At 37.6% G+C, this 25261-nt stretch overlaps 1 protein-coding gene across 2 annotated transcripts; it reads right to left on the bottom strand.

The window, feature by feature from the left end:
- Positions 1–413: 413 nt before the first annotated feature.
- Positions 414–24592, bottom strand: LOC132114703 (ral guanine nucleotide dissociation stimulator-like 1). 2 transcript variants are annotated; one of them, XM_059522976.1, is made up of 18 exons: positions 24190–24592; positions 9161–9271; positions 7762–7970; positions 6782–6856; positions 6272–6465; positions 6046–6170; positions 5728–5943; positions 5250–5353; positions 4510–4594; positions 4099–4188; positions 3901–3991; positions 3664–3692; positions 3421–3542; positions 3239–3328; positions 2703–2883; positions 2363–2614; positions 1361–1475; positions 414–1232 (listed from the first exon to the last, which is right to left on the bottom strand). In XM_059522976.1, the coding sequence occupies exons 1-18, from the start codon at positions 24313–24315 to the stop codon at positions 1045–1047; spliced, it is 2403 nt and encodes an 800-aa protein (XP_059378959.1). In that variant the 5' UTR covers positions 24316–24592; the 3' UTR covers positions 414–1044. The 2 variants fall into 2 exon arrangements, with proteins under 2 accessions (XP_059378959.1, XP_059378960.1); XM_059522977.1 differs by lacking the exon at positions 24190–24592 and adding an exon at positions 11621–11831.
- Between the last annotated feature and the right edge of the window lie 669 nt (positions 24593–25261).

Genomic DNA, 25261 nt, shown 5'->3' with positions numbered 1-25261 from the left:
AAGAAAAATGTATATTATTAATATAGCATTGCTTGAAGACCGAAGAGAGGGAAGCTTCAAAAAGTGGACCAAGTGCTCTTTTTAGTACACACCTATTGACTACGCCCATTCTATAGCAAGTGCAATATTACAGTGAGGAAGGCAGCTCAATCCAGGTTTCTGAACAGAAACCCATCATCAGTGCAGTGTGACCACACCTTTAAAGACACAACATGGATCCAATCGTGAAAAGGAAACACCACAGACTTGATAAAACCAAGCAGGAACCAATCAGAATGCTTATTTTCTGCATTCGTCACACAGCTCACAATATGAGAAACCCAGAAATAGAGATAAAATGCGTGGAAAAAGCAGAGAAAAGAAAGGCAGCATGAGGATTCCAACTTCATACTCTCTGTTTCATCATATAGATACTCATCATTTCTAGAAGAAACAGTTGCTCTTTTCTCAATTTTGCCTTTAAAGATGGAAAGTAAATGCAATTCTATGGATTCTTAGTGAGCCAGTCTAAGCAATTTAAGTCTAGGGATACGGTCCACACTGTCCACACAGTGCACAAGTGGACAGTAGAAGGAAATCACAGCTACTGCAGATCATCTTCAATACTGATGCAAGAGTTCCATCATTACCATTGATAAAGGCAACATGGTTGTCGTTAGTTTTCTCTTCCCACAGCTTATTTCATTTCCCTCTTTCATTGAAGTCATGTGGGCCTCTTGGCTAGGAAGAGATGTGCTCTTATGCAAATACTGACAAGGAGCAGGAGACTTTCCTGCACATGTGCAAAATATCCAGCAATAGGGAGGTTGGGATGTGACTATGTACATGTGAACTAGATGGGGAGGAGGAGGCACATGCTACTATTTAACATAAGCCTTTCATTTCAAAAGGCAAAATAGAAGAACATGAGATGCCAAAATTAGTTCTGAAATGTATATGAAGTTAATAAACTCTCCTTGATATAGTCTATAAGCCCATTTTCTAGTACGCCACCTGCTGTAGTCTTTTTGCAAAGCCCGTTCTGGTCCAACAAAAGGTCAGAGGTCACAGTGTGACCTTGCTGAGCATGACGGACAGACTGCAGCGTTGCTGTGTGCGGGGTAGTGTGGAGCTGCAACGACTGCGCAGCTGAACCGGCCTCCCCTCAGAACCACGCTGACGCAGCAGGAAGTCAAAGTTTGCAGATGTGCTCATGGCGTAAAACACGTTGGCGTTGTCAGGGATGACCAATTCTGGAGAAAGAGGAAAAAAAAGATTGCAAATGTGATATTGGCTTTCCACCAAAACAAACCTAAACAGATTATATCTTCCAGCACCAAGATTTCAAACTGTGCCAGACACACACATTTTTATATCATACCTCTCTCCTCAGAGATGACCTGCACCAGCTCGTAGTCAGCAGCCTGCTCACCCTCCAGGTTGTGTTTGACCATGGCTCGAGAGATCACAGCTGGAGTTTTGTCTTGACTGGTCAGCTGCATACAAACAATGATGCAGAAAGTCTTCTATTAATTTAGTGCCTCTAAATATGATGACTCTTTATCATCTTAGATTCTAAAAACATGTTTTCACATTAAAAAGATTCAATTAAAAAGTAGCAATTTTACTAAAGCCAAAATAAATAAATAAAATATTATCTGGAAATATTTATTTATATTTTTTTTATATAATATCTTTCCCCCTACTACTGATGTATAAACCTGAAGAGAAACATTTTAAAATTCAATTAATTTGAAAAATGTTAAATTCACTCTTATTATTATTAATAATAATACTAATTAACTATTGAATTTAAATTATTTCTACAACTCTTTGAACTTATGTACATGGCAAGGCAGGAAAGATTAACTCCATATGACTGAGATAAACACTTAAACACCGCAAAAATTATAAGTAGATCGTTTTTAGTTTTTTGTTTTTTTTCTGATCACATCTCCTGCCAAAAGAATACAATAAATCACAATTCACATCATGATATTTGACCAGTTCCTAGACCAGTTTTAAAACCAGTGTATTTATTATTTTTACAGGGGTATCTGCCTGATTCGAAACACATTTATTAATATGTATTTATTTTTTAGTTTTAGTAATGTAAGTACATCAAGTTAACACTAAAATAAAATGTGAAATGTTGGTTTTGACAAGTAGCTGATTTTTTTATATATTTTTTTTTATTATTTCATGTAAAGAAAATGTTTTTTTTTTTTAGTTTACTATAAAAACCCTTGGTAATCTATCTGTAACTAATCATACTCTAATGACCAGTATATAAACAATCGATGGATTAAATATGGATGTATAAGCAAGAATAGATTGTACACACTCATAAGACTAGATTAATAATATTCAAGTCCTCACTAACCATGATACTCTTGTAGAGGTTGCCGTTTCCCTGTTCAAGGCTTACTCGGATTATGCATGCATCCTGAGCTTGTGTGTTATAGGCAGGCAGAAAACCAGGTGATGTTGGGGACATGGGCAGCAACGAGATCAAGCGCCGATGCATGCAGGGGAGCCCAGGCAAGGTCGGAGAGGCCAGAGATATGGAAGCGCTGGCTGTAGAAGAGGAGGTGTCCATGGAGTGCAATGAGGTGCAAGAGGAAGATCCGGACAGCTACGGTAACCAAACGGATGTGCATTTAATACATTATTTTAATACAATACTATATCAATAACTTTGTTAGGATTTCAAATGTTTGTACCTTCTGCAGATGAGTGTCTATAGAGTGTGTGGGTGTCATGCCTTCACTCTCTGAGGGACTAGAGTCACTGGAAGACACACTGACCGAGTCCATGCTCTCCCCAGAGCTGCCAGTAGGAGGCGATCGAGGACTCTCTCTCACAGGAGAGCTTGCGTTCATGGAATCGGATCCTAAGAAGAGTCTAGTGAGGACAAAAAAAAACAAAACAAGAGACATTATATACATTTGAAGATTTTGTGTTCCTCTTTGAACATGCATTACCGTTCAGTTAAGTTTGGGGTTGGTAAAATGGTGCTCTTATGTGCACCAAGACTTTCATTCTTTAAATTAAAAATGCAGTAAAACTGCCAAATATTTTAAAAACACATATGTATTTAAAATCTTCATTTAAAATGTAACTTTTTTGAGGATATTAGCATAAATGACCTCAAAGCTAACAGCCATGGACTACTGAGTCACAAATCTGTCATTTTAATTTCAAGAGGTTTTAACAATAAAACATGATCGAGTCAGATGTCAAGATTTTGGTCACTCACAGGCTTAATCTCTTCACCATACTCTTGCGGGGTTTTGGTGATGTTGGGCTGTTGTCTCCCAATCCTTCAAATACACATGACAACGCATAGCTGCAGGAAATGTGAGAGAATTATTCTCTTTAAGACTTACACAATTTTTAGATGAGAAAAAGAGGGTACAGAGTAGGAAAAAAAGTGTGTACCTCTCCTCCTCGGAGTACTGAGGCTGACATTTAAACCAGCGCAGAAATGCAGGATCAGAGGTCAGACAGTAACTATTGCATGCAGACTGCAGGAGCTTAATCTGAGCGATCACTTCAAACTCCTGCAAAGAGAGATTTTGTTCAACATTCCCACAAATCTAAATTCCTATAGCCATGAATAAAAGATTCAACAGATGTTGTGACAATAATAAAGTCCAAATAATTAAGGAATGTTGTACTTACCCTGCGTCGCTTTTCAAAATTAATCAGTCCTCCCTGTGAAGCATAGAAAGAGACTTTAGCCCAGATTCTCCTAATGATATTACTCATGAAAAATTCTGATTCAAGTTCATGTGAAACAATCTAAATGAAGGTCAAATATGTCAGAGGACTGGGAATGTTAGGTTAACAATAACATCAGATGATTCTTTATAAGGTTATCTTTTTCGTCTGGAAATGTGTGGTGGGTGTGCAGCTGACTCGCCTCAACATGGTCAGGCAGTGCTGTATCAAGCATGGTCAAATCTGTGAGAAATGTACCCAGGTATGGGATCGTCCCCTGCATGGCACCCTGGAGACAAAAAAGTTAGCTTCAATGTAACATGACACTCTTCTCTTCTCACTCATTTTCAAATTACATATTGACCCATGTATTTTTTATTTTTTTTACTAACTCACCATCTCTTTCTGTAACTGCAGTCTCTTTTGAGATCTTTTCTGGTGATCTTTGGCACAGCTGTCCGGACTGGCAAATTTTGAGGTGCCCTCCTGTTAAGATCAGAGAGATATCATTAGTTTTAATAGGCTCGGGAAGAATTGACAGAATTTCCCTCCATTTTCTATACTGTTTTTTTTGTGTGTTGAATAGAGTTGAGAATAATACACTCTTATTGGTAGCTGAAAGCATCATCAAATTAGCCTAAAATGTAATAAATAAACATATTATCAAAACACAAACATATGATGTAATAGATAACTTTTTTTTTTATTCCACATCGGCCTAGTTATTAGTGAACACTAACTTTAATGACTCTGTGCAAAGAGAAAAGACAACAGAACTGAGAAAAAGAGATGTGTGCGTGAGCTCACCCGCATTAGCAGTTCCCTGCTTGTAAGGTAATTATTCTGGTCAGAGAAAATATCGGAAAGCTCTTCAAACACCTGCATACTATCTCTAATGTAGCAGAGTGGAACAAAAACAACCAAAGACTATGAACATGTCATTCTTAATACCATACCAAAAAGACATTACAGAATACACAACTGTTCGAAAGTTTGATTCACCAAGATAACATTTACCAAGATTCACCAAGACAGCATTTATTTAATTAAAATACAGTAAAAACAGTAAGATTGTGAATTATTACAATTTAAAATGACTCATTACTCCAGTCTTCAGTGTCACATGATCCTTCAGAAATTATTCTCAATAATATTTCTTATTATTGTCAGTTGAAAATAGTTGTGCTGCTCAATCAAGTGTAGAAACTGTGATATATTGTCTTTTTCTAAATCCTTTGATAGCACAGAACACTTATTTGAAATAAATCTTTTGTAAAATTTTTAATGTCTTTACTGTCATTTTTGATCAATTAAATGTGTCCTTGCTGAACAAAAGTATACATTTCTTACAAAATAAAAAAACAAGTGATCCCTTACTTCTGATTGGTAGTCTATATCCATTTAGACACTTTACTAGCAACCATGACATAACAGGTAAACAGTCAATATTATTAAAAGGGTTTGAACAGTTTTACCATTCGATATACTTTTTTTTTTTTTTAGAAATCAAGAAATGACTGACAGGCTTGTTTATTGACTGAACCTACTTGGAAACTGAAGCCCACACTCTCTTCAGTCTGTAGATGGGGTTGGACTGCAGCGCTGATACTATGGCTCTCAGAGACGAGAAGTTCTTACGAATACGGCACTCCTGAGAACATGTTAATCCATGTTTACACATTTTCATTTACAAATGGGCCTAATGAGACTTTATAAAAAAATCCTTTGGGAGGTTGAAAGTCATTATTATGTCGACTTTGGTTTATCTAGATCTAATCATAAACAGTCATTTCAATGACATAGATTTAGATTTGCTGTCACTCATTTGAGTAAAATGCTCCAAGAAAATTCCAGATCAACACCAGGTTTTATCTTTCCCAGGAAATCTAAAGTATTGCTAGAAAGTCACTCAACACTAAAGTGCTGCAGACTGATTTAGTTCTAATGAGCCTGGGGTTAACAAGTTTAAATGTGAACAAATCATAAGTCATGAGCATGTATTTGTGTATGCTTTTGGTTACGCACCTGTGCAATGTCAATCCAGCGCTGGATGATGCGAGCACGCAAATGCGGGCGCATCTGCCTCTGACGGAGGATGGTGCTGACCACACACGCCGTTACCGCATTGAACTGAGTGATGGTGGCACGGATAGTGGGCGCAGTCCGTTTGCCATCCTTTTTATCACGCTGAGACCAGATAGCACCCAAACAGTGATGAGGGACCACCTTCTTAAACAACAGCTGTGGAAAGAAGGAAATGTTTCATAGCTTGAGACAAAGAATGTGCAAAATAATATTTCATGTTCCCATTGCACTGATTTAATCTAGGTTTCTCTCTCTCACCGCATCCATGTAAGTCAGCTGCTCTGCTACGAGGTCAAGCTCAAAGGAGAAGAAGTCCTCCTGCAAATCGATCTCCACTTCTTCATTTTCCCCAAGGCAGAAAGGGTTGTTGTACTGAAAGCCTCCTGCAACAAATGGACAGCAGGTGTTTTTGTATGCATTGAAGACAGAACAACCAGGAATATACAAAAAGGCAAGAAGTTAACAGTAACTGGATATGACTTACCTTCAGTCTCATTCCCTAGGCTGGCCTGGACACGCAATTGTTCTAGAAGACTCTGAGCACGCCGCATTGGCTCTGAGCCTGGCAAGGCCTTCTGCAGGAAACCCAGCACACGATGCAAGCTCGGATATGATGGAGGTTCCTGGAAGTCCTCTGGACACTGATCCAACCAGGCTCTTAGAATAGAGGCCAAAGCACTGAAAAAAAAATTAAAATAACAAATAGATGTTTGTTTAAACCAGAGAAAACCAGATGGTGCAATCTAGTGAGGGAATCTCTCATACTACAATTCAGCTGCAATACTGTGATTCATGCAACAATCAAACACCATCGTTCATCAGTTCCCTTTCATTTCTAATTGCTTCCAAACTCACACACATGCATGCACAAAATATCACAGAGTTTGATCTCTATTTTTAAGCATCCATGCAAATGAAACAACAAACACAAGAGCTGCTCGGAAGTCACTGCTGATACAGTGGCACAGATAAACAAGATGATGACAGAACTCACGTTCTCACAGCAACTCTGCTCTCTCCAGTCTGACACTGGTTATGCTCCCCCTCACAATCCTCAAAACTACCATACCTGAGAAAGAAGAGAGAAACCAACCTGTGAGCATGCTGACCAATAGGAAAGGCAGTAACCACTGAACAATTACCCAGAAAAAAAAAGAAAAGTGAAAGTGGTCATATTATTTTTAATCTCTATTTTACAATATAGTTATTTTTTTAATATACAAAACACAATTAATTTTATTTTTGAAACAACAAAATAATAATTCAAAACAAGCATTATAAAAAATAAAAACTTCAGGTATGGAAATAAAACAGATAATAAATGCATTTAAACTGTGAAGTATATGGTTCCCACATTTTCAGATCAAATCACCATGATTTTTCCTTTATAAAATATAAAATATCAGGTATTTAGATCAAGGTTTTTCCATTTCCAGACAAATAAATTACCATGATTTTTCCAGTGACTTTTCCAGATTACTAGTTATGGATTAAAAAAAAAAAAAAGAATAAAGATAGCTCTCATAAAAACCAATATCTAGTGAAAGAAATACATTAGAACATGACTGAACATAACTAGAAAAAATATTCCGTTGACCATAGAAATTTCCATGACCTTTTATTCATTTTCATGAATTATCCAGCCCTGGAAATCACACTTTTGAAGTTCCCAGGTATTTCCATGTCTTCCAAGACTGTGGGATCCCTGTAGAGCTCATATTTACACACACAATCCAATTTTTTGCTTAACCTGTTTACATTCATGCAACTTCACCGACTGTGTTTACATGAATACCTTGAATACCAAGATAGACATTTCTACATGTTTAGCTGCATGACCACAAAATCCGACCAAAATCTTCATTAAGCATACATGCAAACATGAACATTCAAAACAGCCAATCAGAATGCACGCAGGTTTCACCTGACATTTATGATGTGTCCAATCAAAAACATGCACACAAGTGTACACACCTGTCCAGCAGCAAATCTAGTACAGTCTGTGTAGTAGTAAAGGTCCTGTACGTGGAAAGGAAGATGCTGGTGTAGGTCAGGTCATTATCACCGAACGATGTGAGGAGTGTCTCTACCAAGCGCTCCAGTGTCCCCGCCCGGATACTCCTGATCTTACATGTCTCCAACTGACTAACTGTGTGACCTGGGGGCAAACGGTCACCCTCCACCTAGGAAAGCAAAGGAAAATACTTTGAGAGTAATATAAAAGGAGGTTAATTTTTTAAGCACATATTTAAGTGTAGTGCAGATAAACAGAAGGAGAAAAGCAGAAATAAACAGGGAAGAAAATGGGAAGGGAAGACCTTGGTACTGCAAGCACGCTACAACAGGAAACTCTACAATCTGTTTTTAATCAGAGCAACCCTCCTCCTCCCGCTCCAAGAAATGCTGGAAAGTCAGCAGACTTCTTAAAAATTCTTAATTATTTGAAAAAATAAATAAATACAGTTTACACACACACGCAAAAAAAGCAATTTAAAAGCAGGCCACAAAAAGGTGTATGTCAGTGTAAAAGCAAGAATACTAAATCTTTTAGTCCAAAAAATAAAGTGACTGAACTGCAGTCGCCAAAACTAGGTCAAACATTCAGCACCATGACCTCTCTAAAACAAGGATCTAACTGATGTTGGAACGTAAGAAATGTGCTTTCTTCAAATTTCTGTGTTTACATTTTTATAGCTGCAAAGTCAACTTCCTTTCAAATCAGCGCTATCATGAATGTCATATTTCTGAAATGATTCCACATTAAATTGACTGTGTTTCTACTTGATCCCCATTTAATGTAAAAACAGCTGTATTACAACAAACTAAAGCCCTATAGAAATCACATCAGCTCATAGGTGCTTTGTTTTCTGATTTTCTGTTTCCTTCTGATTCCGAAGGGAGTTGACAATATGGAAAAAGTTATTCAAGGTTAAAGCAACAGATTATACCATATTCACCAATGTTATGTGGAAGGGAGCCATAACGGCATGCCTTCATTAAATATCTTGAAACTCATGCAGCAAATTTTTGGTTGAAAACGTGCAACATTTTTATAATATCTTCTCTTGTGTGTAAGAAAGTAATACAGGTTTGGAATGACATGAATGTGAATAAATGTGACAGATCTTTTCATTTTTGGGGTGAATTAACCCATTAACCAAACTTTTACCAAACAAACAACTCTATATAAAGTTTTATGTGTTTTCTTGCAGCCATCCATGAAGACTAATGACCAGAACACTCTAAGAACCCCACAACTAAATACATCTGTAAACCATAAAAAGCTGTACAAGGTCAACCTTAATATACCCCACTGTCTGGCCGGCCCAGCATGGGCAGTCAAAGTGTTTCTTTAAATAAGGCCTCCTCTCACCCCCAGCCATCTTGCGCCTTTGTTAGCCGCCTGCTGGATCTGGACCCTCTTCAGCGTCACGTTGTATATGGCTCCTTCCTCAACCTCCTCTCCCCAGTCCTGCACAGAACTCTGCAGAGAGAAAAAAACAATCAACTTTACTCCATTTGGAATATCATGGCATAAAACTGGGGAACAATAGGTCTCAGGCGTAAACAGGAACTCTGGCTTTAAATTTTAGTATCAAAAGACTGACAGAAATGATTGGGGTGATTGGAGGAGAAAAAATGATAACTCATTCGGAGGAAGGAGACAGAGAGAGGGCGAGAGAGGAGAAATGAGATCAGAGCTGGCATGGAGTTAAAAAAATCAATCTAAGAGCTTTTACAGACTCTTAACAGTGAAGGATTACTCCATCCAGCCTCAGAGTCCAAAAACCAAACTTAGAGAAGTCTGTAAACATATGCATAACACACACATAGGCTTTCTCAGTCAGACACGCACACACAAATACAAACAGTATAATGGGATGACCAACATTTAGCGTCTGGGTGAGTGGAGCCTTTCAGGCTGTGCACAGCTTAATGTTCATATCAAACTGTCAGAGAGAGAATATCGATAAATTCTGCCCACTTCAGTCAATAACAATAAAGAAGAGCAGTGATACTCGAAACCCTAGTGTGAAGACTAGTGTTAGTCTGAAAACAACTGTTAGCATGTTATGTTATCTCGTAAGAAATCAAGACGGTTTCATTTAAAAAAAAAAAAGTTTTATTTTATTTATGTATTTTATTTTAATTAACTTTATTTTATTTATTTTGCAGTGCCTTGGATTACTGTGAAAGTCAGAAGTTTGTATTTCCATGTGAATTCATCCAAAGCCCTGCTTAATAGGTCCAACAAGTGTATCCAGCTCTCTTGGGTACAAAAGAGTATTTCTGAATAGCAGGAAAACTACTTAGGACTCTAAGACTAATGTGGGTTTTTCAATGAAGATTTAATTCGGTCCCCTCCGATCTTAAATATTTAGCTGTATGGATGTGTATATGTATTTGTACAGTGCTAAATTGTACATATCTATACATTACTTTCAAAGTCGTCAACCCTGACATTACAAACATCTCCATACTGAGCTTTTTCAGTATTGCAGCACATCCAAACTATTTCTGCCATTTTTTTGCGACTGAAAGAGTAAGTGTCACCGGAATTAAGTGGATCAGTCTGTCTGTAATTCCCGGGCAGTTTTCTGTACAGTGTGTCCAGAGAAATACTCAGCTGGATGAGTCATGCAGTCTGCACTCAAAAACAATGGTAGGAGGTCTGCACAGCCGCTGCCCAGACCCTGTCGAGTCCACAGTCTATGCACTGTACTGGAAGAAATGTTTTCCAAAACCTGCTCAGCAGCACAGGCAGATATTAGAGAGGGTTTGCTAACATTTGAGGAAACAAAATAGTTCTTCTCTGAAATAAAAAAACTGTTTAAAGGAGTTCTAGTACTGTGGTCACATGCGGCCAAGATCTTTGAGGGAGCTCTTTGAGGTTAGGTTTTAGTAGATTACTTTATTCAGTTTAATTCTATTGTATTATAAATTATTATTACTATTTTTATCGCTGGCTTTTTCTTATTTATTACTTATTATATTAACATTTATTGCTTTTATTTTAATTTATTTTAAAGTTGCTGCACAACTATTATTATATTATTAATAAAGAGCTATGCCAACTCCATAGAGAACGTAAAAAATAATTAAAAAAATACTTTGAATGCATATAAAGTATCCGTCTAATGTGTAATCTGATAAAATAATAATTATAGTACTTTGTCAATAAAAATATTCTATGAGACTTCATGTGGTCACATTATTTAAACACTTTATTTTAACAATAATGAAAACCCTGAAAAAGTATTATAACGAATGGATTAAAAATCTGTGGGACAGTTGAGGACTCTGTGTAGGTCCCTAAAATCCTGTAAACAAACAATGAAAGGATGCTGACCATGTTATCATCCCAATCAGAGGATATTTCTACCCCCTACAGCATGCACTCAAAAACAACACAACCCCAAAGTCATTGAGAAACAGGCCCTCACCGCAAACAACAATAACAAGTGGGTTTATGCCCATCTGTCCGCTTTGTTTTCGTCTGCAGCCTGGAGGCTGTTCATCATAAAGTAGAAGTATTTCTAGAGTGAGAAACTAACGGGAACCGCCGCCTACGTGGAGACTTTCAGATCCAAAGTCAGCGTGTGGATCATAAACAGACGAGTGCGATATATTACCGCAGTAAAATGTCATTTAAAAACATAATTAATATAAACATAAATAATATTCCCCACGACGCCTTCCCCTCCCAAGGTCTTTTTTATCATCCACTTCAAGCTCTTTTCCCCCTCCCTCTCTTCTGTCTTTCCCTCTAGAAGCTCAAAGCCGCAAAATCAACAAGTAGTGTGCAGTGGGCAAACGAAACGCGACTTCTTACCATTTTAGCTTTCCAAGCGAATTTCATGGTGAGGGCCTCTCTCATCGTCCGGAAGCGGCATTAGAACATAGCCAAGTCCAGGAATGTTTTCAAATACTGTACGCAGAGCTATCCTGTGTGATTTGTCCTCCCACAGCGCGCGCGCGCGCGCACACCCACACATTCAGTCCGACACGGATCTCTGGAGCCTCAGGCTGCTCCCCTCGCTCCCTCCCTCTGGCTCTGCAGTCCACCCCCGCTTAGAGAATGACACCCGACAACTCCGCCTACTGCCCTCTCTCTCTCTCCGTAGCATTTTGCTTTCTATTCCTTTTTATTTTGGAATGCTGCGTACATTTTTTAAATAACGTTTGAACACCATCATAGAGCAGAACTGAACATCAACGTTAACACTGAAGAAACTTTTTAAAACGGCAGAGAACGGACGGTGCACGCAAAATTAAAGTCTATCATCTATTCACCCTCGTGACTCCAGAATAATATGTTATTAAATGTTAAAATGTTATTTTGAAAAGAAGATGTTTATCAAAATGTCCAAGCTGTTTTCTTTTTCATACAGTGTAAGTGCATGGTGAAAGTAGCTGTCAAATATAGTGAGTAGTATTAAAATATTAAGATAAGATTTTAAGTAAACAAGTAATCTAAACACTGATTATCATGGCTTATTGAAAAAAAAAATAGAAAAATCATTATTTTTTTATATTTTTTTATTTTTTTAATGAATGCATGTTATTGATCTTTTTTTCCTCCATGCATGTTTCTTTTCCTTTCTTGCTCTTCCTTCCTTTCTTTTTCTTTCTTTTTATTTTTTATATCATAACTTGATCTTTTGGTGAAACTCGAATTCTCCGATCATTTAGTCTGCTTAAACTATGCCATTTTTTACTTCAAGTTCATATTCTGATTTGCCTCTTCAATCAACAATCAGTGGATTGAACCAAGTCCCCACTCTACTGTACGTCTGTTTCACTTGGATCTACATCACAGTAAAGAAGAAACAACCTGTTGCTTGCAACTTCCATTACATGGAAGTAGCAACGTCACATGGCTCAAGATGGAAAGATTCTGATATGACTGGATGACTGAACTCAAATAGACAATATAAGGAAGGCTGACGCTGTAGTGGATTGTCTGGATAAAAGGATTTTCCATTATGTCCCTTATATGCGGGACGTTTGGCTTTTCAATTGTTTGAACCCAGTGGAGACAAGGTTGAAATTAACAGGTGTCACGTTGCCATTCATTCTCACATGTACACCTCTCGTACATCCAGCTACACGTACACTTCCTAGAGAACAATTAAGACTTCATGGAGAATCCGTGTGATTGTTCATACAACCACACTGCTGGGGAGCACAAAAGAAAGCAGTTGAATGCTTTCTGGCCATCACTTCCATCTTAATAAGTCCAGCGGTGAGATCATTAATCTCAAGGGATAGTTTTATGAAGCAGATTCAAAGAGTATTCCCTCAAACTAAACAAATTTTTATCATAAACATTTAAAGTTTATATTATTGTATATGTAGTATGCATAAAATAACCTTGGGTTCTGCCTGGAGGACTTTTCCAACCCAATTACGGTATTCCTCTAGAGTATAAGCCTAACCTAATGTAACTTGTAAAACATTAACAGAAATTTACTAGACTAATCAATATACAACATTTTTGAATCGATCACAGGTGGTCATGTTACTTTTTTTCCTTAAATACTGCATATTTTAGGTAAATGTTAATGGATTAGTTTAATAAAAAAAATGTTTTTGATCAAATATATCTCTTACAAAAAGCTGTTCTGCGGAACATCAGAACTTTTTAGAATATGTTATGTTAGAAGCTAATTGAAATGTCAACAATAATAAATGATACTTAATTGTTTTTTATATAGCACTTTTAAAGGCTCCTTCTGAAGGCACTTTCCAAAATAAAACCCATATGTTGTTGAGTCTATAGTCCAAGAGCAAATAATTTTCAATCTGAAATTTCCACTGACATGGAATTTAGTCAAGCACTATAGGGTTCATCCATGTGGTTAATTTCAGAGACTGTGGTTAATATTCTACAAACCATGCAGGACCAAGATTGTATTAGTTAACGTGCATGCGAGTAACCACAGGAGAACCCTGACAACTCCATCAAACCAAACTAATCACCCTCAGTGTCTTGCTTACAGTCACAACAAATTCAATGAGTGTGTTTAATGAGGGACATACAGAGGAGTGGTCTGGTCAGGGAAAGCTGGTCACCAAGGGCAGTGGGGTTCCAGAGGGGAAACCCTCATTCTCTGGGATCCACTCCAGTTCCCAGGCTGGTCTGACTGGGTGTCCTCTGCTCGGCTGCTCCTCTGGGGCTCTGGGAAGCATGGAGAAGCAATGGGAGAGGTCATGACCTCTTGGTCCCCCTCAGGAGACAGCTGTTTGCTTTCAAAAGGGAGTGATGTCATTGCAGTGCACGACAACAAGGTCTGACAAATGGCAGGCGCTTGGGCTGGACCCGGCTGACACACACACATACGCACACACACCTCTGATCTCATACACAGCTATATCCCTTGAGAAAAGATAGAGATAGTATGTATCTATATGCACAACCACCACTACAGCAGTTGTGATGCCAATCTCTAAAAGAAACATACTGTATCCTTTGATTACTTTTCTGCTTACTTTTATTATTTCTGCCAAAAGGTTGCCATGTGTATCATCAGCCTTAGGGTCAGTAATTTTAATTTATTTATTTTACTTTTTTAATTAAGTAATTTTTAAATTAATACTTTTTAAGCAAGGATGCATTTGATTGATCACAAGTGACAGTAAAGACTTTCACGTTGTTACAAAAGATTTCTGTTTCAAATAAATTGTTTATTTGAATTTTCTGTACAAAAATAAAAATTCTTGTTCAAAGACAAAATAAAAAAAATAATAAACTAGTGTCAGAAGAGGGTTTAAAGTGAATTTAAATGCAGCAAAATGTCTCTGTAGATGATGACAGAATTTTCATTTCTGGGTGGACTGTCCCTGTAGACAAATACAGAGAAAAAAGAAAAAAAAAGATCTGTTGAGTGTTTTTCTGGTGTTTAGATTCAGGTAGGGAGGCATGGGGGGTGGGCTTAAGAAACAGGCTTATAGGAAATCATAGGGAGCGTGTTTAGACCCCTGGGGGGGGTGGGGCGGGGGCTGAAGATATCTGTCCTGTCAACACCAATAGAGACATACTGACTCTAAACCTCCCTAGAGTACAACTGCAGTCTCCAGTCAGTCTCTCCTCCTGTGGTAGACTCACACACACACAAATACACGTAAACACACACAAGTAACCACACATATGCACAGGGCCTGTGAGCCTATGGAGCACATCACCATGAGTAACGAGAGTTCTGTTATTGGACCACTTTGGGGGGAAAACACACATTCCAGGAAATCTCCCACTTCCTGCCTGCAGCCTCCCAACTCTATGTGCCTGTCGTCATTGTACCTGACAGACGAGACAGCTATCATGTCTTCACTGTCAAAGGCGCTCACAAAAAATTAAGGGATAAGGAAAATGTGAGTCTAGTCCATTCTGTGTATGTATTGGTAGATTTATGGTCTGATTTTAGCTTGCTGTGCTGCACAAGTGTCACCAGAAGAGTTATAAGCTGAGCTGACGCAGGCAGAGCGTGCTGGAGCCAGAGGGCGCTGGGAGGGCCTTCAAATGTAGCGTGTCTCTCCGTGTTATGACGTGCCAGGCAACACAAGTTCTTCCTGGAGGTTGTTATTTGCAGAAGCGCTGTCTGATAAAAAACTCAATATTATCTACGTCACAGAGCCATTCTCTAGAATCTATGATCCCTTGTTGCCATTACAGTGCATGATCATTTTCAGTATGCTTTTTGCTTTCTTTTTAAAACCAACTTCACAAGAAATCAACACAATCTAACGCAACCTGAAAAGTTTGGATCAAATGTTTGGAGTCAGCAAAGTCAGTTCTAGATGTTTTATGCATTCATTTGATCAAAATAAAGAAACACTTGTAATATTGTCAATTATTATTGGAGCTTAAAATATTTGTTTTCTATTTGAAAATATTTTGAAATGTAATTTATTTGTCTGCTGGTAAAGCTGAATTTTCAGCAGCCATTACTCCAGTCTTCACTGTCACGATTTCTTCAGGAATAATTCTAATATGCTGAAGGTGCTCAAGAAACATCTTTTGAAAACACTGATAACATTTTCTTTCAGGGTTCTTTAAAAATATAAAAGCTTTTCTTTGAAATAAAAAATATAAAAGTTTTTCTTTGAAACGTTTTGTAATGTATATTGCTGTCATTTTTGATCGATTTAATGTGTCCTTGTTAAATTAAAGTATTATTTTCTTTTTTTAAAATGACTGACGCCAAACATTTAAAATGTAGTGTACAACTATACTACACTTCCTGGCATACTAAACTTTCTGCAGTATGTACACTTGAAGTGTGTTGAAGTATGAAGTACTTTTGAAGTATGCAAATTTCCTAAATTACCTATATAATTTTTGAAAACAAACATTTTGTAAAAAATAGTAGGCAGTGTTCAGTGTATGAAATGAAGTATGCTAGTATTCCATTCTGCACAAAACAAACCATCATTTTCTTCTGTTAATTTCTCTGTTTTCCCTTTATTGAGTGATCTGTTTTGTTTTCTGCCTTATAAATGAATACATCTTAATATCACAATAACAATACTGTAATCAACCAAGAGAGATGAAGAACTGAAAGTTCTTGAGTAGCTCCTGGGGTTTTTCAATGAAAGAAAACTGAAACAAAACAAAGAAGAGAGCTGCATCTTCCCGTTTAGCACCATCAGAAGCACAGGCTAGATATGCCACAGTGGAAACTCTGTCATTGTGAAATACTGATGTGGTCAAAACATCCGTAACCATCAATTAGCTGGAACTTTGAAGGACTCTCACCGAAACACACTTCCCAGAATCTCCAGAGAAGGAATGAAGGAAAGAAGGAGAGTAAGTGTGTTTATGTACTTCAATACCTTTTAAAGGATTAGCTTCTTTCAGAATAAAATAAAAAATTGATAATTTACTCAGCCACGTCATCCAAGATGTTCATGTCTTTCTGTCTTCAGTCGCAAAGTTTTTTGAGGAAAACATTCCAGGATTTTTCTCCATATAATGGACTTAAATGTTGGCCAACCAGTTGAAGATCCAAATTGGAGTTTCAAAGGGCCCTACACAATCCCAGCCGAGGAATATGTTTCTTATCTAGTGAAACGATCAGCCATTTCTAAATAAATAAATAAAAATGTGTATACTTTTTTACCCACAAATGCACAAATTTTTTTAATTTTTATTCTGGATATTTTTATTCTGGAAGTAAACTAATCCTTTAACATGCCCAGTAGAGGGGAGTGTGACAGATTCTTTGCTCAGAATTTGCCATCAGCACAGTACAGAATTAATAATATTTTTTATAGCTAAGTTTTATTGTTAAGAGTTATGATCTGCTCCAAATGGCAATTTGAGTGCTTTACACTGAATCCAATAAACATGTCATCCTCTTTTTTGTTATTAGTCATTCAGTATGATGTAGTCTTCTCCCTACTTTCAACCTTAACATTACTACAATATTTTTTATAGATTTTGTGTGAAAGATTTGGGTCATCTGATTATTAACTTGTAGCCATTCACCAATAAAAAACACAATACAACATATTGTGCATACTTAACCATGATCAAATGGAAGTGTAAGAAATAAAAAACAAAATCCGTTATTGCAGAGGTCTGTCCTGGGTTTAGAGTATCATAATAACAGAACCTGACAGGAACTGTGGCAGACTGATTATACAGTCAGCATTAAGATTATTATAATCATTCAAGTATGTGTTTAACATGCTCAGTGATTGGTCAAAAACAGGAAAAATCCTGTCCTGGATGGCATCCTTTTTTATTACTAATATGATGGCCAGTTGTTTGCAAGTCAGTTATAGGTGTTGTTTATCTTTTCCTCTGACCTGGAACTAATGAGCTTTAATTAGCCAGTGTGTTAAATCTGGTTTGGACCCCCATGTTAGCGAAACCATCTGCCACCATAATTATAAACAGATGGATGGATGGATGGATGGATGGATGGATAGATCACTGTCTAGCTCTCTCAAATAGTCTGTCTAACTGTGATTCTGCTGATTCAGTTTGCCAAGACTGTTTGCTAATCAGATAAATAACTTCAGACAGTTAAAAAACTTAATCACTGGGCTTTATCCTGTCTTCTGGAGTTATAAAACCCTCCATCCATCCCTTTTTTTCCTCTTCTTCCTCTCTGTCAGTCAGAGGGGGCAGTAAGCCAGGCCACATGAAAGGGATCAGGCCAGCCATGGGGGGAGAACGAGGGAATGAATGGGGTGCTGTATGAGGGAGGAGGGAGCTGTTGTTTTTTTTGCTGTGTGTGGCTAAAGAATAGCGTGCGTATTTATGTAACTGCTGCAGTGACCTGAGTGGGTTCACACCTTTCATCTACCACAGCTAAGATGATTCACAGACCTCCCAGAAAAAGTGTTTAACAGCACACACACTCAAACAATCTCTTTACAGTACCTCTAACACACACACACACACACACCATTCATCACACACTTGTTTTCTCCATTATGCCAGATACACACATACGCACTAACTGGTCTACCCTGTTTAACCCCTCGTTCTATACATGTGGGGTATACATTTGTCTTCTACGTTTGAGTGATTTGTCATCTCTGGCCGGAGCGACGAGACATAAACATAAAAGCCATTATAAATGTGATATAAACATGATTTCTAGTCGTGTCCTCTTTTGGAAGGCCGTGGCCTAGAGTGAGCGATTCTACGAAGGAGCATCTGTTGGGCTTGCGGCAACCACATGTGACGACCCCGGGCTGGACTCCGCTTTGTCCACGGTGAAAGCTGATCTGGCGACCCACAGTGCAAAGTTGATGGATTTCCTCAGTGACCAGCACGGATCAGCACCAGGCATGAAGAAGCTGATATCGTCCTCTTTTAGAAGGCCAAACAACGTAGTTTTGATTTCACAGTGGAACACACAGCATCAACAACAATACTACAACGAGAATAAAAGGTACACCTTCTTTCTTTGCTAGAACATCTGGGCGGTGTTATGCAAATCTTCCCACAAAGTGACGTAGAGATGTGGGGGCGTGTTTGAACAAGCCATTTTAAGGGGGTGTGGACAAGTCTTATCTTTTATGAAAAATATCGCTTTGGATTTGAGATTTTAGTCTTTGCAACTTTACAGATCTTCTTTATGCACCACGAGCTTGTAACAATCCAAAGAGAAAGGAAAATTTTTAATCGCATCATATGACCCCTTTAATAATATTTTAAAATAGTATTGTTTTTAATGTACGTACATATTTCTAAATGTTTCTTACCAATTTGTTTTTTAATTTAAACTTATGAACACCAAACTTTTTTTTCATGTAAATGTATTTACGGGAAACATATTTGCAAGATATTTTAGATTAATTTACATTTTGCAATGTAGAATAAATAACAGAAAACCAAATGTTTTGGGAAGCTTAAAAATGCATGCAAATTAATGTAAACTGATTAAGCAGCACCAGTAAACCATACTTATCATTATGCCATGATTTATGCATTTTTGGCCACTTTTTTGGCAGAAACCACAGGGAAGGGACATTAAATTATCAAGAAGAGAGATAATCAGATTGCAAAATAAGCCAGATTCAAACCTGCATCTCCTATACAAGCATCAGGTTTGTCTGAACGTGTACTAACCACTAGGCCACAACTCTGATCTCTCACTTTTACAGTGTTTTCATGACTACTTGTGTAAGCTCTAGTGGGCCTCGTGCTTTCTTGTTACCAGTTGCAAAACTGTCACTGAATTAATGAATCAGATTCTCCATCACAACGCGTGACTCACTAAACTCAAGCAAGGAAACACCGGCTAGCAACCAACCATCAGTGTTACTTTTAACAAATATCCACAACAAGCAGTTTATTAAAAAAAAGGAGAAGTGATGCAGAAACAGAGAATGCTTGGTTTGCGATTCCTATATTCATCATAATTCAATACACGTGCTTGCGGTCTGAGCAAAGCTTCCTTAATGTGTGATGGAACTGACCTATATTGACTTCTTCATGAGTGAATGTCAGCAAGAAGACTGTGCCATATAGGCTGAATATATGAGTGCAATGACCCCAGTCCTTGATCACTTGACTACAAAGGTTGTGCTGAGGCTTTGCTGTGTCAAGCAGAAAATCAGCAGCTATATCAGCATTTATGGCTGGTAGAATGTGCAAGAAGGGATCCAGAGAGCGACCTGACCCATCTTACTTGAACTTTGGCCACCATCTTCATCAAGGCCACAAAAACAAAGTAATTAACAACTATGAAGGCACTATCAAACTTTAACTATTTAAATTAAATATAGCAAAATTGTAAAAGGCTTTAAGTGATATAAACATGATACCTGAGCTGTGGGACATGGGAGACAAAGACATTTTGTGTTGACCTATGCATGTGTGCATATCTGCAGGTTTGGCATTTAATTGAATGTGTTTGAATGGATGTGAATAAGTGCATGTTTGTGTGAACTATGTTAAATATGTGTGTGGACCGGGCTCTATGGGTGAGCGTAGGGTAAAGTGACGAGGGAGTGCTCTGTGGCCTCACTCTCAGAGGAACAATACTCGGAAACTCTCCAGTATGAGAGGAAGAGACTTGAGTCAGGATGTTGGATAAGGATGGCTCTCTCTCTCTTTCTCTCTCTCTATCTCTGTTTTTATCCCAGAGCATTACATACTACCAGCAAAAATTTGGGCCATCTATGTTTCAAATATAAATAATTCCAAAGTATACATTTAATTTAAAAAGTATATACCAGTACATATATACTGTGTGTGTGTATAAATATATATTTAGACCAGTAAAAAAAATCATAAGTTTGTATATTCTATGTATAGATATTTTTACTGTTATAATCTAAAGAAAAACCTAAAATAATAAAGATTGCCAAAAAGTAAAATAATTTTGATAAATCTCATGATATCCAACTAGTCTTTAGAAAGAAGAAACAATACTGTTGTTAAATTAGGTAAACTGTAATATATTATTTTTGATCATTTATTTATCATAAATATATATAAACAGCGTAGGGTACAGAAATGAGGGAGCTGGTTTCACTGCCAGAGTAACAATTTTACATAATAAAAATAACAATATGTAAATTATATTTTATTTGTATTATCTTTGTATCTAAAATGATTAAAATTTTCATAAAAGTTATTACAACTGCTATGTAAGTTGACACATATTTTTGTAAAATAAAACCATACTTAATAATAATAATGTCAAATTGTGTAAAAAATAATTTATTTTATTTATGTATTTTATATATAATTATATAAATATAGTATTAAGTCATTAGGTAGCTCTCTATTATCTTACTAACAGAAGAACATTTTTTTCAACCTTATATGTCAAATTAAGGAAATTTTAACTTAATTTGTATTTATAGTTTTACTTATTTGTATAAATTTTTTACATTTTTCTACTTACTTTTCAACTGAACCCCTAGTACATAGTGCAATCTGCTATGTAAGTTCACACATATAACTTTGTAAAATAAAGCTATATTTCGACTTTTCTGCCCAAATCTGTGAGCTCCCTCCAGCGAGCATGTTATGATGCGGAATCTCTTTCTGTATAATACAATGACGCTGTTTCCCTGAATTGAAGCACTCTGTTCTGGTCAGTGCTTTTTCAGACAGACGGAGTCAACAGTGGTCAGCTCCAGTGTGTGACTACTAAAAAAGTGCTGACAGAGAAAGCTTTTCCCGCTCTGAAACCCCCACACACCATTACCACCACAACATAAACTACACACAAACCCACAGATACACACCCCATCCTCTTAACAAATTCTGCTCATCAATGAATATGTGGCCAGCAAATCAAGGCTTTCTTAAGAAAAACATTCATTATCGTTTTTCCCTTTTCACCTCTGATTCAGCTTCCCTAAATGCATTGGCTCACATTCAAAAGTGTTAATGTCGGACATTTTAGTTGAAGTAATTTACACAGCATTGCACTGGGTAATACCAATAGGTTTACCTGACTGTCATTAGATATGAACAAGGAGGTTAGTACACACAAACTTGCATTCATGAAACAGGTTCCTCCCATTGAAGTCTATAGGTAGGAATTGGTTGAAAAAGTTTTACTTTGGACTATGTCTGAGGAAATTGTATTCACTACAGGATACATTAAAAATGTAGATATAAAATTACCGAATCGAATTACGTTCTGTTTGTTTGTGCTATTACGCGGCACTGCCACACTATTACTAAATACAGGTGCATCTCAATGAATTAAAATGTCGTGGAAAAGTTCATTTATTTCAGTAATTCAACTCAAAATGTGAAACTCGTATATTAAATAAATTCAGTGCTCACAGACTGAAGTAGTTTTAGTCTTTTGTTCTTTTAATTGTAATGATTTTGGCTCAGATTTAACAAAAACCCACCAATTCACTATCTCAACAAATTTGAATACTTCATAAGACCAATAAAAACATTTTTAGTGAATTGATGGCCTTCCGGAAAGTATGTTCATTTACTGTACATGTACTCAATACTTGGTAGGGGCTCCTTTTGCTTTAATTAATGCCTCAATTCGGTGTCGCATGGAGGTAATCAGTTTGTGGCACTGCTGAGGTGGTATGGAAGCCCATGTTTCTTTGACAGTGGCCTTCAGCTCATCTGCATTTTTTTGGTCTATTGTTTCTCATTTTCCTCTTGACAATACCCCATAGATTCTCAATGGGGTTCAGGTCTGGTGAGTTTGCTGGCCAGTCAAGCACACCAACACCATGGTCATTTTGGTGCTTTTGGCAGTGTGGGCAGGTGCCAAATCCTGCTGGAAAATGAAATCAGCATCTTCAAAAAGCTGGTCAGCAGAAGGAAGAATGAAATTTCTTTGTAAACAGGTGCAGTGACTTTGGTTTTTAAAAAAACACAATGGACCACACCAGCAGATGACATTGCACCCCAAATCATCACAGACTGTGTAAACTTAACGCTGGACTTCAAGCAACTTGGTGCTATGAGCTTCTCCACCCTTCCTCCAGACTCTTGGACCTTGGTTTCCAAAAGAAATACAAAACTTGGACCACTGGGCAACAGTCCAGTTCTTCTTTTCCTTAGCCCAGATAAGATGCCTCTGACATTGTCTGTGGTTCACGAGTGGCTTACCAAGAGGAATACGAAAACTGTAGCCAAATTCCTTGACATGTCTGTGACAATCCTCATAAAGCTGCGATTCTCTCGGTTTGTTGTGCATCTTTTTCTTCCACACTTTTTCCTTTTCACTCAACTTTTGGTTAACATGCTTGGATACAGCACTCTGTGAACAGCCAGCTTCTTTGGCAATTCATGTTTGTGGCTTACCCTCCCTGTGTAGGGTGTCAATGATTGTCTTCTGGACAACTGTCAGATCAGCAGTCTTCCCCATGATTGTGTATCCTAGTGAACCAAACTGAGAGACTATTTTTAAGGCTCAGGAAACTTTTGCAGGTGTTTTGAGTTGATTAGCTGATTGGCATGTCACCATATTCTAATTTGTTGAGATTTGAGAATTGGTGTTTTTTTGTTAAAAGTGAGCCAAAATCATCACAATTAAAAGAACCAAAGACTTAAACTGCTTCAGTCTGTGTGCATTGAATATATTTAATGCACAAGTTTCACAGTTTGAGTTGAATTACTGAAATAAATGAACTTTTCCATGACATTCTAATTTATTGAGATGCACCTGTATATAGCTCCGAACATACAGTACAGCGACCAGTTTAGTCCGTCACTTGAATGAATGCCTCTCTAATGAGCCAGTTCCAGTGAACCAAATCCATAGAGCGCGACAAGTGGCAGTCCATTTCTCAATGAATGATTCTTAAGAGTCGTTTTTTTTAAGTGAACAACATCCTTCAGCACGACCGGTGCAGCTCAATTCCCAACCGATCAACTCTTAGAAATCAGTTATTTTCAAACACATACAGGCTCTGCTATGACCAAAAAACTGTATCAAAACAGGCTATGACATACCGAACGGCTTGTATACATCAGTCCGGTTCTTGATTGATTGTCCAATTGACAAGTATTTAACAAATTAATTAAATATGTCTGTTGTTGCAAATTTGTTTGTTATTGTTATATAGGTTTGGTGCGTTTATTGTCCAATTTCTGTATTGCATTAACACAAGTCTAAATCTAAATTCCTGCTATTGCTTGAGAAAGCAAGGTATAATTATTGCAATGTGAAATGCAACTTTCGGCATGCTCTTTGAGTACAATACATTACTTCTGCATGTTACAATTTTATGCAGACTAAGAACCAACATAATATACGTTTAATCCAAATAAATTTACAGGTCACTTAACTTTGGATCTTTCTTCTCATCTCTGAAAAACCCCAAACAACAAAGCATAACTCAGATAAAGGCCATTAACATGCTGAAGGCAAACCACTAAACAAGCAATAGCTACATTGAAATGCATCACAGTAGTCTTGCAGACAAATGTAAATGACCTACCCAGCAGCGAGCTACCTCTGGCGACCGTGGCTGGTACCTCTGCAGGGACACCCCTCCCTCCCCATCTAGATGGTGTGGGATGGGCGGCCAGGGGAGAAGCGATGCCAGTGGATAGTGTGAAATCATGATGCCCGTGCAGGTTGCCCACACATGCTCAGGGCAACCAGGTGCTCCTGTGATAGCAGCCCTTTCTGTCTCAGAAGGGCATTCTCACTTGCAGTCTTCCACACAGAGTGTGCCCTTTTGTCCGTTCGTGTGAAGTGGAAACAGTCTGTGTTTAGAAGTCCACAAATGCTGTTTCCCAACACAAAGAAACAGTCTCTCTCTCTCTCTCTCTCTCTCTCTCTCCCAACCTCAGTCTAATTCGAGAAGAGGCTTGCAGCTGTGAGGCTGTGCTGTGACCACATGAGTGATTAAAGTCTATTGTTTTTCTCTCTCACTGAAGTGAAGGAAGGCTGAGTGATAAGCCCTGCCCCTGTACTAATACCAAGAGTGTGCAGAAAGAGGGAGAGAAAGACAAGAAAAGAGAAAAAAGGGGGTTAAATAAGGAGGGAATATGAGAGTATATATAGTATTTTCTTTTAAACTATAAACATAAATGTTATATCTCCTGTATATGAGGAAAACCTTTTTATTTTTATTTATTTATTTTTTTTAAAGAATCTCAAGTAAAAAAATAAAAATAAAAAGGTGCTGTTCCAGAGTGGCAGTAAAACATAGGGGCCCTAGAAAGAGGACCTAATAAAGTCATCTTCTGTCTTCTCAGGTAGGCAGTAGCTGTAAGTATTGAAAATTAACTGTTAACTGTTAACCAATAATTCAGCAGTGTGGCCTTTGTTACCAGGACCAAATACAGGTTTTAACCTGAAGTGTGTGTGTGTGTGTGTGTGTGTGTGTGTGTGTGTGTGTGTGTGTGTGTGTGTGTGTGTGTGTGTGTGTGTGTGTGTGTGTGTGTGTGTGTGTGTGTGTGAGTGTGATAGCAAGCATAAGACTGAGGTGAAACAAACAGTATGAAAATAGGTAACACTTTAAAATAAGGTTCATTAGTTAATGTTAGTGAACTACTTTAGTT

This window comes from Carassius carassius, chromosome 34 (assembly GCF_963082965.1).
Source record: "Carassius carassius chromosome 34, fCarCar2.1, whole genome shotgun sequence".
Lineage (NCBI taxonomy): Eukaryota > Metazoa > Chordata > Actinopteri > Cypriniformes > Cyprinidae > Carassius > Carassius carassius.
The sequence above is the reverse complement of the archived record's forward strand: the minus strand, read 5'-3'. Positions and strand labels throughout refer to the sequence as shown.

What these genes read in the sequence shown, in the direction of transcription:
- LOC132114703 (XM_059522976.1), bottom strand. Translation starts at nt 24,315, where the DNA reads ATGATTTCACACTATCCACTGGCATCGCTTCTCCCCTGGCCGCCCATC. An exon ending in GCAGGGAACTGCTAATGCGG is followed by an intron (nt 4,189 to 4,509) that starts GTGAGCTCACGC and finishes TGATCTTAACAG; the next exon opens with GAGGGCACCTCAAAATTTGC. An exon ending in TGCAGTTACAGAAAGAGATG is followed by an intron (nt 3,992 to 4,098) that starts GTGAGTTAGTAA and finishes TTTTGTCTCCAG; the next exon opens with GGTGCCATGCAGGGGACGAT.